Here is a 16,819-nt window from a genome sequence, read left to right on the forward strand (position 1 = left end):
TACAAAATAAACATGGAAAAAAATTGGCAAATTTAGATTTGTTGTATTGATACGCGGCTTATAAGGGCAGTATAATTGTTAGACTCAATTGATAATTTTAGCATACTTTTAGTACTTAATTAGACGATGGATATTTCCTTCAAGGATGAAAGTACACATCTTTGAATAAGCTCAAAACTATGCCTAAGTGAGGATACCATCGATCATTCTAGAAATCGTTGCTCGATTGATTTTAATTTAATAATGAGATTTATGTCTAGATTAAGATTAATAGAACCGTGTATTACCAAGAAAACTAAAATATCTTACTCAATTAGTGCTTTAACAAGATGGTTGAGCGATTGATGTATGAACTTGTTAGCAACCAATTTTAGATAATAATTAAGGTTTAAACAACGTAATCACAAAAATGTCAACTTAAAAGTGAAGATGGATTGAAGAAGACTATAATTGAGAATTGAGGACATGAGTAGATTAATTGAGTAACTAACAATTTAGAAGCTGTCGTTTTTTGCGTAAATGAAGGCTTTAGGTACGGAAAATAATTTGAAATCATAAATGTGTGGATTGTTTAGCTAGGTAATAGCTATATTATGAATTTTATGATGAAGTAGTTAAGTTACAAGGTTTGTTCAAAATATCATAAAGGAGGAATAGTTCATCCACTCGTGTCTTCAATTATTAGTCACCGTTATCGCCTCCGTGGTTTAGTGGTTTAGAGCAGGGATTTTGACACGGAGGTCGTGGGTTCGAATCCCGCGTTGGAAACATGTTATATCGAAGTTTGGTCAGGACAATGCAGGCTGATCTCCTGATTGTCTGACAAGTGAGATGATCCATGCGTCGGATGGGCTTGTAAAAAGTCGGTCCTGCGCCTGATCTCCCGCCAGTCGACAGTCGTGTCGGTCTTCCGTCCCACTGGGTAATGACTTAATGGGAGTAAAAGGAATAGAGAGTGCTCTTGTGTACTGCGCACACACTTGGACACTATAAAAATACTCCTGCGTAACTGGCCTGGTTTCAATAAACCGGCCACTGTCACCGAAACCGGTGCGGGAGTATTATAATTGTTAGCCACCGACATTACGATATAACGACCAGGATATGTTCATGCTAACAATTTTGAAGATATAACAGTTTATCAACTGACAGCGAATTTACATTGTTTTATATCCATGCAAATAGTGGAATTTTGTGTAATTTCCTAGGACGTTGATTGTTGATTTGACATTGGGCTTTCAGTCTCAAGCAATCGAAGGCCTCTCACATACAGGCGTAAGCGATCAGCGGCAACCTTGGATCAAATTGATTTAATCATTGACATAATTCTATTTAATTTCAACGACTTGCTATGAATGAGTAAGCTCAATAATTTCAATATTGCCACATTGTTGACTTAACAGGTTCGAATGCCCTATTAAAATTTGTATTGCCGAGCCTTATATGCGCTGTTGTATAAAATCAGCAATCATCTTTTTAGGGTTCCGTAGCCAAATGGCAAAAAACGGAACCCTTATAGATTCTTCATGTCTGTCTGTCTGTCCGTCCGTATGTCACAGCCACTTTTCTCCGAAACTATAAGAGCTATACTATTCAAACTTGGTAAGTAGATGTAGTCTGTGAACCGATTTAAGATTTTGATACAAAATTGGAAAAATTATTGAAAATTTTAGTGGTCCCCATAGATACAACTGAAACAAAAAAAAAATTTTTCGTCTAACCTATGCGTGTGCGTGTGGGGTATATATGGATAGGTCTTCAAAAATCATATTAAGGTTTCTAATATCATTTTTTTATAACCTGAATAGTTTGTGTGAGAGACTCTTCCAAAGTGGAAAAATGTGTGTCCTCCCCCCCCTCTAACTTCTAAAGTAGGGGCATGATAAGTCTAAAAAATATATATGATGTACATTACTATAAAACTACCAACGAAAATTGGTGTCGTGTCGTGTCGTGTCGTGTCGTGTCGTGTCGTGTCGTGTCGTGTCGTGTCGTGTCGTGTCGTGTCGTCTCGTGTGATGTCGTGTCGTGTAGTGTCGTGCCGTGCCATGTCGTGTCATGTCGTGTCGTGTCTTGTTATGTCAAGTGAAAACCATTTTTTAGTCGTAAAATTAAAGTAATTGTTAACTTAAAATGTTATGTAATGTAAGAGTAGTCATAAAATAATATCAAATAGGTACTAAAGTAGTTTAAAAAATTTAAGTAATTGTTAACTTAAAATGTTATGTAATGTAAGAGTAGTCATAAAATAATATTAAATAGGTACTAAAGTAGTTTAAGAATAGTATATAAACAGAACGTCTCTCCCAAACCGATAAACCTTTTAGGTTTTTGTATGGGACACTATGTCATGTTTTTCTGTAAGTTTATTGTAATACTTTGAATAAAGGAGTAAAAAAAAAAAAGTACCATTTCTTGAAGACTTAAATTAAGTTAATCAAATTTTAACAAATTCTACAAACAAAACAAACTTACAATCAAGCAGACTTAAGAGATTTAGTCAGACATTTAACTAAAAAACAAAAAATAAATTATAAACAAAAAACGTTTTGAAAAAAAGCTTTTATGTAAATACTCTGAAAAGAAAAATTAATTTCCCCTTAAAAATTCTAACTATTAAGTTATAACCTCAATATAATTATTATACAATTTGCATTATAATAAATGCTTGTCGCGAGACTTAACAATCTGTCAATATTTAATTAAGTACTTTAATTAAATATAAAATCAGTTTACTCAGTAAAATTGGCACTTACCTACTAGTTTATTATAATTTACAAATCACGCGACAATCTTTTATTATCATGCAAATTGTATAATATATTGAGGTTATAACTTAATAGTTAAAATTTTTAAAAGGAAATTAATTTTTTATTTTTAGAGTGTTTACATAAAAGCTTTTTTTCAAAACGTTTTTTGCTTATAATTTATTTATTTCATGTTTTCCGAAACAGATAAGACCAATAAGGAACGGAAGTTTGCTTTTTGGCGTGAAGTATGCTTTAAAGTGTGTGATTTTGCTAGCAATCCAAAAGTAGTCTGCTAGTAATAAGTAGATTACGAGTTTGACCTTTGTCAACCGAGTATGAATGTTAGAATTTGACCTTGCGAAAGGTTGAAGTACTTAGGTGGTCAAAGTTTTTTCAACCATATAGAGACGTAATTTTCAAATGGACTGATAATACCTTAAATAGATTCATATCATTGTGAGCGTTCAAAATACCTTCACCATGAATCTCAAAATGAATATTACCTGATTCATTGTCGTCTTCGTAGTAATCATCATCATAATCTAAGATGGCGTGTAGCTGTGTCTTCCCGCCAGGACTGTTCGCTTCCACCTTCGTGAACCCTCGCGGTCTATCCGGCGGCGTCTGAGGGTTAGCCGGCTTCGGACTAGGCGTCGAAGTCGGTGGTGCGATAGGGTTATAATTGTAATTAAAATTTTGGTTTGGGTTATCAAATTTTCGACTAGATGTTGGGCCGGGTGTCGTGGCTGGCGGGTAGGGCTCCGCGTACCCCGGGTTAAGCGTTGGGGGACCCTTTTTATTCCTCTGCCCGTAATCGTAGTCCCCGGCTGGATCGTGGACGTATTGGCCCGCGTTGTCGTAGTGTGAATTTATTTCTTGCACCCTCTGGTTGCCTAGCGTGATATCGAGTCTTGTGTTCTGGTATACCTGTGTGTGTAATTGACTATTGAAGGGGTTCCGGGGGACGTCCTGTCTGGGGTACTGGGTGTACTGATTCGGTGGGGGGAGGTAGGTGGGCCCGGCTCGTTTTCTGACCTTCGGCCTTCGCGCTTGACCTTGGGGAGGCTCGAAGGGTTCATTGCCGGAGTAGCTGGGTGCGTACTCGGCCTGGTGTTCCTCTGGTGAGTACAGAAGGTCGTCAAGGTCAACTCGTAGAGGAGTGGACGTGGTCGCCGCAACCACAGGAGCCGCCGCTCCGAGATCTAAGCTGAAGTTTGTCAGAGCCATATCTAGCACATATCTACTAAACCGTGGTTAACTTCGTCTTTGTTTTCATAATAAAAAGAACATTGCACTAACACTTTACACTATGTCACTGTATATCCACCTGGAACAAAAGAAAAATACAAATTAATGACAATATCTTTTACATCAGTAAAAAATAATAGGAGGCTACCTAGGCAGACAATTACCAAGGCAGACTTTTTCAATCGGTACCATATTCCAGTAATTAGCAGCTACCGGTTTTTATAAGACACCAAGAATTCATTTTGATTCATTGTTAAAAAAAAACTAGGCCTTTACATCCATTGTGGATGATTTATACGGTATTTTTCAGGGCGAAGTAACCACTCCTCAAATACTGTAGTGCCTGGGACAAGATTTTTAAATGTCCGTATGGTTGCCCAAGCGCATACGGCATTCTCGCATCATAGTCGGCCTAGTCCAGCAGAGGAAAGAACTAGTCAATACATCTGGGACCAACTATGTGCGGGTTTCCTCACAATGTTTTCCTTCACCGTACGAGCGTCCGTATTATGTACTTGTGATCAGAAAATGTCTCATAGGTACACGCCTCCACCCGGGTTCGAACCTGCACCCTCTAGGAGTGCGAAACGAAGGTCTACCCATTAGGCCACGGACGCTCCTTGTTAAATACTTTGGATAACTCTTAATATATCCATAATGTAGAGTTCAAAACTAGATTTTCTTAACGAAATTGTCATATTATAGAATATCATTTCCTATTATAATAGTAAATATTGGCAAGACGGAGGCCTTGATGTTAAGAGATAAGTGCAAATATTACACACGAGTACACAAATCATTGAAATTTACAACCATAACCGTGCGTTAACTCAAACAAGTCACTTCTAGTATTCATTGTCACTTATTGTAAACAGTCGCATGGCTATATGGTGGTTATATGAATTATACTTTTAATTAATTGACTTCTAAACATGGAGAGGGTTTTATTTTCGATTGTATTTTTTAATTTTTATATTGGAATAGTCCCAAGCTATCTCCAGCTCTTATTATATTGTTCATAATGCAAACCTTCCTCTCTATATTATCAAGTCATTGTTTTTATAGAGCAGGTTCATGAAAATCTTTTTATTTCTTTTCTACTGTACAAATTTGACTTTAGCTCTTTTATTGATTGTTTTCCTTGGTTCTGCAATAAAACATGTACAATTTCTACCATTGCAACCCTAAACTCGAAACTGACATAGAGATGTGAAATCACCAACTGAAAATATCGATAATATTTATATTTTAAGAAACTATCGATATATGACAGTTCACATATTAATAATATAACGTCATAATGTGTCACCTGTATCTTGTAAGTTGTAACTCTTGTTTTAAAACCCTCGTGACACAGTCATAGCAATAATTTAAATTTAATAGAGTCAAATTGTTGTGCAATTGAGCGTATTTAGGATAGGATTTTCCCCCGATTTCGTGATGCCGTGTAACAAATGGCATGTAGTTGTAAAGGCACAGTTCGTGATCGGCGAATGTCAGTAGATAAGGTTTTTGGAATCGACGCATTTGGGTTTACCAGTGCTCTTTTGTCGTATACAATGGTTAGTACTTATGACTACGAGTACTTTAAGTTCTATGTATGTTTTTTGTACAAATTTATATCGTTCATGGATGCTTATTATAATTTAGAGTGTTATGCTTAAAATATATCAAAAACAAGAAAAACTCAAACTTTTCCGGACATAAGTTCTGTTTCTATACTTACTAGTTACTACAGAATTTTAAGTCAAAATACGACGGCTGTAAGGCAAATAGCGATCTATATTTTGTCAACTTTTTATGGCCAACTTGCAGGTGTCTTGCAGTTGTTAAAACTTAATTTAAAAAGATTTAAAATAACTTCGTTTTTATTAAATTATCGACTATAGGTACATAATCTAAAACGTTTGAAAGCAAAATAAGATCTCTGATAAACTACCTGTTACAACTAAATCAAGGTCTAACGTAACTGGAGCCTAATTTAATTAAGCCTAGATTATTTCGCTGTTACATAGTCTATTACACTTGAGTTTCGGCAAATCGTGTGTCCTCGCACGTTTGACAGCGATACTATCTACTCACGATGCTCGTGAGAAGTGCACATGACACCAAAAATCTCTCGTAGGTACACAAAGTCAAATTAACGTCCATATCCATAAAGTGCCATATTTTTAATGATTATGACTGTTAATAAATTAAATTAATGATTATGACTGTTAATAAATAAAATTTTGACGTGGGAGAGCCATGCTTCGGCACGAATGGGCTGGCTCGACCGGAGAAATACCACGTCCTCACAGAAAACCGGCGTGAAACAGCGCTTGCGCTGTGTTTCGCCGAGTGAGTGAGTTTACCGGAGGCCCAATCCCCTACCCTATTCCCTTCCCTTCCCTCCCTTATTCCGTTCCCTTTCCATCCCTACCTTCCCCTATTACCCTATTCCCTCTTAATAGGCCGGCAACGCACCTGCAGCTCTTCTGATGCTGCGAGTGTCCATGGGCGACGGAAGTTGCTTTCCATCAGGTGACCCGTTTGCTCGTTTGCCCCCTTATTGCATTAAAAAAAAATCGTTGAAATAACAATTATCATAATATTATCAGTAAAACTTTCGCTCATGCTCTTAAGGAAGACCTTTAAAATATAGAAAAGGTTTAATTTTATTCTGTTTGAAGAATATTTATTCCTCAATGTATCTCATAAAGATTATAATACATTCGACTTAAGGACGTAATAAAATAACAGAACGTAAAAAATGTTTTACAAAATGTAGAAATCTATCACACTCACGGTATAATCACTTCACCTGTCATGGTATACTCGTCGTAATAATACGTAATTTTATTGTATAATATTATGTTACAGAACAATGCTTATTGAATCGCTTCCAGTCCCATCGTTTGTACGATAAAATTCTTGTCGATAAAAACGAGTGACAACACTATTTCCCATACTTAAAAAAATGCGGATGTTGTCGATTATCCGTATGTACTAAGTGCTTTACATTGTAAACGAATAAAACTATAATATTTCCACTTCCAACGAAAAAAATACTTAAATAAAAGAAAATAAATCGGTAAAAAAACTGAAATAAAAGAATTTTAAATCAAACCTGTATGCAGTGGTCTCAATTTTCATAGCACTATAATAAAATTAAAAATACATTGTGTAACATAATTATATCATATATAAGTGCTAGGGTTCGAGGATTTGGAGAGAAAGACCTGGTGACTCTCTTGAAGACTTTATTAACACTGCACTAAACACTAGGTCACAACACTTAGCACTAAGTCCAAACACTAATCACTAGGTCCAATCACTAAGCACTATCACTGTCCTAGGTCTTAGCCAAGGCGCAGGTTTCACTGGTTCACTCACTATTGATCACTTGTTGTCGCCACGAAGATCGCTCAGATCGAACCGAACTCGCCGGGCCTGCCTGCGGCTTTTTATATGGCGAGACGAATTCCAGAAAGTTCCCGATTCACGTAAACAAGTAAACAACCGTGGGAACTTTCTAGGAGGCTCGGGCATGTACCACAATAAAACTGCCGTCCTTACGATAAGTGCAGTAAGTTGAATTTAATTTAGACCTTATGGACTCAGTCATAAGGTCTAAATTAAAACACGTAAACACGCAAACAAATAAACGGTAAACACGTAAACAAACATTGGACCTTTCTAGAAGGTTCGAGTATGTACTTGCGCACCTCATGCCATCTAGTATTAAGTAGGGGATTTATGTTACCTGTGCTCCCTCGGTAAGCTTCGCTGGTTTGTCGCTAGATGGCATCATGTGTCCGTATACCATGTACCGTAACAATAATATGACGTCATGTCACAACTCTCATGATAATATTGTTATGTATCCTGTAAGATCTAATTACGTATAATTTAATACTCGGAATGAAATCTCGCCCTTAAAATAATACTTCCGACCTATTTTTCTAATTTTTAGATTTTTTTCTGTACTTACATAAAAAGTAGAAAAAATATAACCATCGATAACACACCTTCATGCATGAAATAATCATCAAATATTTTGACAAGATTCCGCCCTCACAAATGTCAAGGACTTATTAAATCATGCAGTTGTGAAACTTATCAATATGTATCTGTAGCGATGTGTCATCATTAAATCTATCATTGATTAATTTTAATGACATCGTCGGTGTCACGTTACGGAATCATTAATGGATGACAATCTTTGATATTTTATTATTTATCAGTAAAAAACATCAGTGTGATTTTAAGTTGACTTCTTTCTTTAAAATTCTGTGAAATCTAAAACTCTAAAGTAGCAAGAATGTTTCTTGATGATTTCATTATATATTTCTTTTTTATGCAAAAAACGGGCATTAAGCACAATTTTAATGAGTTGCATCGTTAATTTATGACCATTAAATATTTCATAATCGATAATTAATTGGAAATGAATATGTAAATCTATCGATAAAATGTGCCAAACAAGATAAGCACATACCTATTACCTAAACCGAAATCATAGAGCCCATTATATAAGTTGGTAATTCGCATTAGTTCACAAGTCTTCGGTAGTATAGTGGTCAGTATCCCCGCCTGTCACGCGGGAGACCGGGGTTCGATTCCCCGCCGGAGAGACCTTTTTTTTTTTCTTTTTTAAACATTTTGTGTTTTTTATTCCTCAAAATATTGTGTAACTTACTTTATACCGTCACGTAGACTGTGCGCATGTATACGGTCACGTAGAACAATCTGCTTGTCATTTGATGATTCTTAGCTGATGGCGTTTAAGGCAATTCAAATTCCGTTTGGATACTAATTTACGATCTTATTCCGTACACACCGGTTACTGGTTGTACTAACCACATTACAAGCAGTAAGCACTTTGCAGAATATATTTCGATGTTGACATGTTCTTGAGTCGAGTGGACTTGACTCAGCCAAGAATTTAACATTCTTGGAATATGTGACCACAGTGACCTTACTCGGAAAATAATTGCGAATAATAATTATTAGGAAATAACATATTATTTGATTTGCTACTATTTTATTTAAGTATTATTTTGTGGTTACAGCATTCGTACAATCGCATTTGTATCGTAAAATTGCCTACAAAATATTTAATTCGGTACCGCTTGATACATTCATCCGATTTATACTTTTTCGTAAGATGTCAGAACTTCTCAGAATCAGGTATCCAATGATTATGATTTATGATTACTTAGGGTGGGTTGCACCAGAGGCGTGGTTAAAGTTATGGTCAAAGTTATGGTTATAGTTAAGGCTAACTTTAACCTTAACTTTGACCACAGAATTTGACAGATGACAGCTGGTCCGATAAGGCTTGAAATGAACATGGGCGGGGGCGTTGCTGGTAAAGAACTGTTAAAAATGACGTTGCCAAGTTCATTTAAAGCAGTGTTATGGTTAAATACATATAGCGTCCATTTTTAGGGTTCCGTACCCAAATGGCAAAAAACGGAACCCTTATAGATTCGTCATGTCTGTCTGTCTGTCTGTCCGTCCGTATGTCACAGCCACTTTTCTCCGAAACTATAAGAGTTATACTATTGAAACTTGGTAAGTAGATGTAGTCTGTGAACCGCATTAAGATTTTGATACAAAAATGGAAAAATTATCAAACATTTATGGGTCCCCATAGGTACAACTGAAACAAAAAAAAAATTCTTTTCATCTAAGCTATACGTGTGGGATACCTATGGATAGGTCTTAAAAAATCATATTGAGGTTTCTAATATTATTTTTTTCTAACCTGAATAGTTTGCGAGAGAGACTCTTCCAAAGTGGTAAAATGTGTGTCCTCCCCCCTCTAACTTCTAAAGTAGGGGCATGATAATTCTAAAAAAATATATACTATAAAAACTACTAACGAAAATTAGTTTGAACGAGATCTAGCTAGTAGTTTTTTTATACGTCATAAATGGTAAACCTTAAATTAACTTTCATTAAATCAACTGAAACATAAAAATAAATCAAAAACCTTTTAATTTCATAAAAAATAAACCTTATTGTTGCTGCGGAACCCTTCATGGGCGAGTCCAACTCGCACTTGGCCGGTTTTATTTACTTTAACCAAAGAATTGACATTTTGCATTGAAGTTATAGTTAAAGTTACAGTTATAGTTAAAGTAAGTTGGTGCAACCCACCCTTAAGAGTTAAGACATTTTAAAGCTATTTTCTTTCATAGAGATAAAAACTATCTGTTATAAATTTCATTCTGGTGCCTTACTCCCGAAACTGATATCGATTTCGATTTTCGATTTCAACGGTTTTTTTGACATTTTTTAGACATATTTTAGATGTCTAAAGTGTCAAAAAACCGTTGAAATCACAAATCGAAATCGATATCAGTTTCGGGAGTAAGGCACCTGCGGGGCTAAAATGGTCGCTTTGAAGAATCATGACATGAATCATAACATGATTCATTTTTCTAAAATCGCAAAATGCAACTCTGCTTGCAATTCATTTCTGTATTTTTGTACTGATTTGTCAGTTTGACAGTTTTGACAATTCATTTGCTGAATTGATTGAGAGGAATTGCTAAATGTGACCATTTTAGCCCCGCAGATCAGTTTAGCGGCTAGAACGTGTGTAGAGGAAACAGAAGACGGACACAGAGACAAATAGACACAATTTCGGATTTTGTTGGAAACTCATCAATAGAATTAGTAAAGAGTCAACGGATGGTGTGGCATTGAATGTTTTTGTTTGCTATGGTTGTTAGTACGTCGCCGCCAGCTATAGGTGTCATTGAACATTCATTGCGTACAACAATTTCCCCCAAACATACTACGAGATGTTTCTCTAACATTTACGGTACTGCTGGCTTGTACCATCGAAAATATCTACCTCATTTGATTGGATTATGTCAATTTAATGTTAGCTATGAAGCTGTGATCTGTCGACTGGGTTTTAGATAACGCGACCAAATTAGGTAGGTCTATCGAGGGAATTGATTCTTAGGCAGTTGACGGACCTACGTCATGTAGTCGGCTTATGTCAATTCAATTATATATGTAATCTGGCGACTGTGTTTGACATAACTCGACCAAATTACGTATATCATCATCTGCCTATGAATCAACTTCTCTGATAGTACATAATAAGTTGTTCTTTATAATACAACCCTTGAGGGGTTTAAGAGGAGTCCACACCGCCCTTTTTTCCATACAAACGTTGTCCCCTGTTTCCTCCCTGGATAATGCTAGTAGAGTTATAATTTTTTTCCTGAATATCTACGGCCACTAATACAATGTCCCTATGTTTTCTTTTTTTTCATAATTTAATTATTAAATAAGATATGAACGTTCAAAAACTCAAAAAAATGGCCAGATTTTCCGCTGTGTTCAAACGTCCAGAAAACAGATTTGGCTAGATTCTCTCTCTCTCTCAAATAAAGCAAAACATAGGAACTCAGCTCAAGCCTTTTTTTAATCTTTAATGAAAAAAGTACTTAAATCGGTTAAGTTTTGGAGAAGGAATTAGGGGACAACGAATCGTTGATTTTCTGGATTTTCTGCAGTTATTGTCTCTATCGCGTTCTGCGGTATAGGCTTGAGGTAAGGGAGACAGCTATAGATATTACACGTACTTTTTTTTTAAATTCTCTAGCCCCTGGTGTATCCTCTTAAGAGTCTTTTCTGGTTTTCACCAAACGCACCCCAAGCAACGCAAGGTTAAGTGTTAGGGTGCACTTATATTATGTCTTTTAGCATAAAAACCTTCTTACTAACGCTCATATATTTTGAACTGGATCCAAAGGACCGAAGTACTTAGGTGACTTTAAAAAAACATTGGTAAACGTTGAAGAGATAAGGCTCCCAAGCAGTGACGGATTAAGACTACTTGATGCCCTAAGCAATCCATGCCTGTGGGCCTCCCTATCTGTACGTCAACTAAAATCGGTCTTAAGCCTTTACCGCCCAAAACATTAGTTTTTTTCCAAGAAACTTTTTTTGGTGTGGTTTTTGGTGACGTGAGAGTGAGATGTGAACGCGCCCTAAGGACGGATTTTTTTGTGCTTCTTCTGGTGTCCCCTCAGACGTGATGCCCTAGGCAATTGCTTAATTTGATTAAGGGTTAATCCGCCACTGGTCCCAAGGGACACCCAACGTTGTGGTGCAAGCACAGAAATCAACTGTTCACGCTGACCACGCTTAGAAATTACGTCTATAACTTCTTAGAGCTAAAAACATTAGGTCGTAGTTTGTATAATTTGCAATCTAAAGTCTGTTTTAACCAACTTAAAAAAGGAGGTTATCAATTCGACGCGTATGTATGTAATATATCCAGAACTGTCCAGTTTTTGTATATGTTAATCTATAGCAGCTTCTGAACAAATGTGCCAAATTTCAAAAGTGTATGTATGTATGTTTTTATGTTTGCACAAACATAATATCCCGGAACTACAAGTCCGATTTAAGTGATTCTTTTTTTGTTGTACTAGGTATTGTTCAACTTAGGGAATACTGCAAGTTTCATCAAAATCGGTTCATTAGTTCTTGAGATAGGGAATTTTAATTCTTAATTACGTACAACTTGAAGTCGATTTTATTATCTTTTTAAAATACTATTATTGTAAGTTTTATTGAACCTCCTGATAATATCACAAATTCGGCATTTAACTACCAAATCGCCCGAGACTAGGTGTTTGATGAAATGACAAAGTTCTTTGTCATTTCATCAAACACCTAGTAAACGTAATCAAAAGGTCTAGATCCGCGTAAGATATTAGCAAAAATTGTTATGTACTTTTTACTACCGTCTTGTGCGACCTTGCTTTACTTCCAGTGGCGTTGGAATGTACCGACGGCCGTGACTATAATTGTTCGCTATATTTTTTATATACCATTGTAGTATTAACGTAATTATTAAGACTATGACATGGTTGATTGTTATGTTTTGTACACATGTTTGTATAAAGAGAAAGTAAGGTATAATCATACTACGGTAAAAAAAAACTAGGCACAGAGTATGATGCAAATGTTGATATTTTATATTATTTTGAATTTTGTGCCTCGATTCGCTTTTTGGCCATTTTCATCTTATCGTTTATCGTGCTAAAATATAGTAGCACCACAGAAATGGATATAGTTAGAATTGCCATGTGTATGTAGGTACTTCGCGTGCCATCGCGTTCTCAAACTTTGTACAATGTCAAAACTTCGCAAGTCTGTTCTTTAGTCTGCGCTCCACCGTTACCGGAATCGGACGTCAATCGGAATTCTAAAAATGTCTAATTGTGCCGTATTGGGCTGTGGAAATTCGACTAGAAACGTTGGTCTAAATAGTGGATACATTTCTTTTGATCGGTAAGTAATTTTATTGTTATATCATGTGTCCTTTATTTTAAAATCAATTATTTAATGTTAATCGTGGGTGGTAATAGTTTTTACCATGAAATCTACGTAACTGCGTGTGTACCGCATGATTCATAATACATTGCCGCTTTAGTTAGAAAATTGTAGAGCCCGTTCTGTTTGTCCGCTATTGAGCGCGCAATGGAAATAAAACAATCGATACTTTCACTCATCGCTTAGTTTCGAGGTACAGTCAATATTCTCATTTTTCTGTCAAATGAAGCAAATAGTGTTGTACATATTCTCGATTCTAATTAATCGATTTTCGAAACAGACATGAAACAGAGGAATGATAATGTTCGCTTTGAGATATTTTGTGACTCGATAATTATATTTTATGTAACACTAGCTGTTGCCCGTGACTTCGTCCGCGTCAGCAAAATGCGATAAAAAAAGAAAATGCAATATCTACCTTAAAATTGAGTTCCAAAATTCCACCGTAACATACATACTTACATACATACAGAGCAAGTTAAATAAAAGCTTTAAAAAGAAACAAATTGTCCCTTTCCTTACCGAAATAGTAAAAACCGGCCAAGTGCGAGTTGGACTCGCCCATGAAGGGTTTCGCAGCAGCTATAAGGTTTATTTCTATGAAATTAAAAGTTTTTTGATTTATTTTTATATTTCAGTTGATTTAATGAAAGAAAAGTTAAGGTTTACCATTTACCATTTATATTGACGTATAAAAAACTACCTGCTAGATCAAGTTCAAACCAATTTTTCAGGTTAGAAAAAAATGATATTAAAAACCTCAATATTATGATTTTTTAAGACCTATCCATAGACTCTTATAGTTTCGGAGAAAAGTGGCTGTGAAATACGGACGGACAGACAGACAAACAGACATGACGAATCTATAAGGGTTTCGTTTTTTGCCATTTGGCTACGGAACCCTAAAAATCAGTCAACAAACGGTGGAACAATAATATAATCAAAGGCAAAATTTTTGATAATAATGTGATGATTCATGGCATAATTATAGTGATGATGATGATTAGTATTATTGACACATTGACATAATAATATGCTTTTAGTTGCTGAAACAACGCCAAAATTGCCGAACATTTAAATATAAGGATTCAAGAGTTCTGTACAGCATCTTCGGAACCAGGGTGTACTTCAGCGCAAATTCTTATTTTTTGGTAGTATAAGCTTAGAATCCTTCAGAAAAACGTAAAATCACTATATGTTTCCATATAAATTTGAAGGAGTCCTGTCGATTTCCTATGGATTGCATCATCAGATCATCACTTTTGTGATCATTTCACTAAATTCGGGCTACATCTCATACAACAACAAAATAATTTTGGAAATCGGTCTACATCGGAAGTCGTTTAAAAAGTAGCCTAAGTTATGCCTTACTACATCAGCTATGTGTCAAAAAAAGTCCCGTCAAAATCGCTCCAGCCATTTCAGAGATTAGCCGGAACAAACTGACAGACAGACAGACAGACATACAGACAAAAATTGTAAAAAATGTATGTAATAATAATAGCTCCCACACCGGTTTCGGTGACGGTGGCTGGTTTCATTGAAACCAGGCCAGCTACGCAGGAGTAATTTTATAGTGCCCAAGTGTGTGCGCAGTACCCAAGAGCACTCTCTATTCCTTTACTCTCATAACCCAGTGGGACGGAAGACCGACACGACTGACGAGAGATCAGGCGCAGGACCGACTTTTTACATGCCCATCCGACGCATGGATCATCTTACTTGTCAGACAATCAGGTGATCAGCCTGCATTGTCCTAACCAAACTTGGAAATAACATTCATATGCATCTGGTAAAAACGGTTCTTTCAATATTACAAACAGACACTCCAATTTTATTTATATGTATAGATGTATAGATGTATTTATGTTCCTGTTTAGTGATTTAGTTTAGAATAATATAATATATTACTAGCTGTCCTGGCAAGCACGTATCTTTAGATTTATCATTCCTCTGTATATTAACTCGAATAATAATCGATTAAAAAATGGGTATACCTATTAAAGTGGCCAAAGAGACGGGACGCGGCGATGCCTTCGAATCGATTCCGCGCGTACGGGTATTCCCATCACTAAAGCGCTCTTGTGACGTCACAGTAGGTATGGAAAAAGTGACACGCTCGTGTTCATACAAATTGGAGCGACATGGCGGTTCTAACTAGATCCATGTTCTGTGAGTAGCACCATACAATATCTGTGTTTCTATTAGAGTGCCTAATACTTATTATGTCGTCTACATAATTAAGATTCCTCACAAACCTTGCGTATCGAAGACTTGTCACAAAATAGATACATAGTGATATCTTATTCTACTCTCAGTAGGGCTTCATCTCGATATCTTTTAACTTCTTCCTTCTCAATATCTTAAGAATAGAAGATTCTAGAACAAAACTTTAACATAGCGTCGTTGGATAATGCCCTTTCTACAATCAAGTTTATATTCTGATTGGTCTGTCTACAAAGACCCGGAAATGGAGCCAACTTCAGTCAACAGTATAGTGCAATGTATTATGTCCTCCATTGTATTTAATTCCTTGTACTGTTATTCTTACGTTACGTATGAACTTTCCTTGCTCGCTTTCGACAAACTGTTTATTAACGAATTGTAAAAGGCCATCCAAAGTCTCGAATATTCCCAAAACATTCATGTGTCTTTACTCTTTTAATTATTTTTTTCGCTTTCGTGCAAATCATTATTTTTATTCCTGACAACTTTCATGCCTACAATACAGTATGTACACAGATTTACTTTTAATGAAAACGATTATCCATTTATTTTTAAAACGAACCACTTTTAAAGCGAATACATCCCTCCTTTCGCCTTTGAGTTTAGAATGATAATATTCTATTCATTACTTACGTATACACAGTGACAAGGTTTTTTTGTCAGGAGTGACGCTTGTAGTCCTGTATTTAGGAATTACGTAACGACTCTTGCGTTAATTTTTTCTCTACCTTTATTCCCTAATTGCACTTTAAGTAATTGTCTTTGTCATTATTTTTTATCACTTGTATACTAACAATGATATGGTCACGTATAACACGTACAACTTTGTTTGATATTTTATTGATACATAATAATAGCTTAGCGTTCGAATTAATTAAACATCTATTGTTATCTATTATAACATCTATTTGATATGGCGTGGCGTTTGTTTGTTTTACTTGCTTTATAATTGTCTGTAGGTACTATATTATTATTGTCTATTGTCACAGAATACAAATTAGTACATATACTATTGTATAATAAGTATTTAGAGATAACAGCGATGATAGATTTAAATAGTTTACAGCAATGAGTATACTCGACGAGTATTGTATCGTCTGAACGCCTCCGTGGTCTAGTGGTACAGGGCGCGGCTCTTGACTCGGAGGTCGTGGGTTCGATTGCCGCGTTGGAAACATGTTATTTCCAAGTTTGGTTAGGACAATGCAGGCTGATCACCTGATTGTCTGACAAGTAAGATG

At 35.9% G+C, this 16,819-nt stretch overlaps 1 protein-coding gene and 1 non-coding gene across 3 annotated transcripts in view; one reads left to right on the plus strand and one right to left on the minus strand.

Annotated features, from left to right (window-relative positions):
* LOC121735477 (protein spaetzle 3) overlaps positions 1–16,819 on the minus strand; it is a 48,540-nt gene that overhangs the window by 20,846 nt on the left and 10,875 nt on the right. For both annotated transcript variants that reach the window (XM_042126310.1, XM_042126311.1), the window contains exon 2: positions 3,254–4,077. In XM_042126310.1, the coding sequence (XP_041982244.1) occupies positions 3,254–3,977 (724 nt within the window). In that variant the 5' untranslated portion in view covers positions 3,978–4,077. The remainder of the gene's footprint in view (positions 1–3,253; positions 4,078–16,819) is intronic.
* Positions 8,543–8,614, plus strand: Trnad-guc. The gene has a single exon. It is a non-coding gene; the product is annotated as a tRNA-Asp (tRNA).

The sequence above is a fragment of the Aricia agestis genome, chromosome 17 (genome assembly GCF_905147365.1).
Source record: "Aricia agestis chromosome 17, ilAriAges1.1, whole genome shotgun sequence".
Lineage (NCBI taxonomy): Eukaryota > Metazoa > Arthropoda > Insecta > Lepidoptera > Lycaenidae > Aricia > Aricia agestis.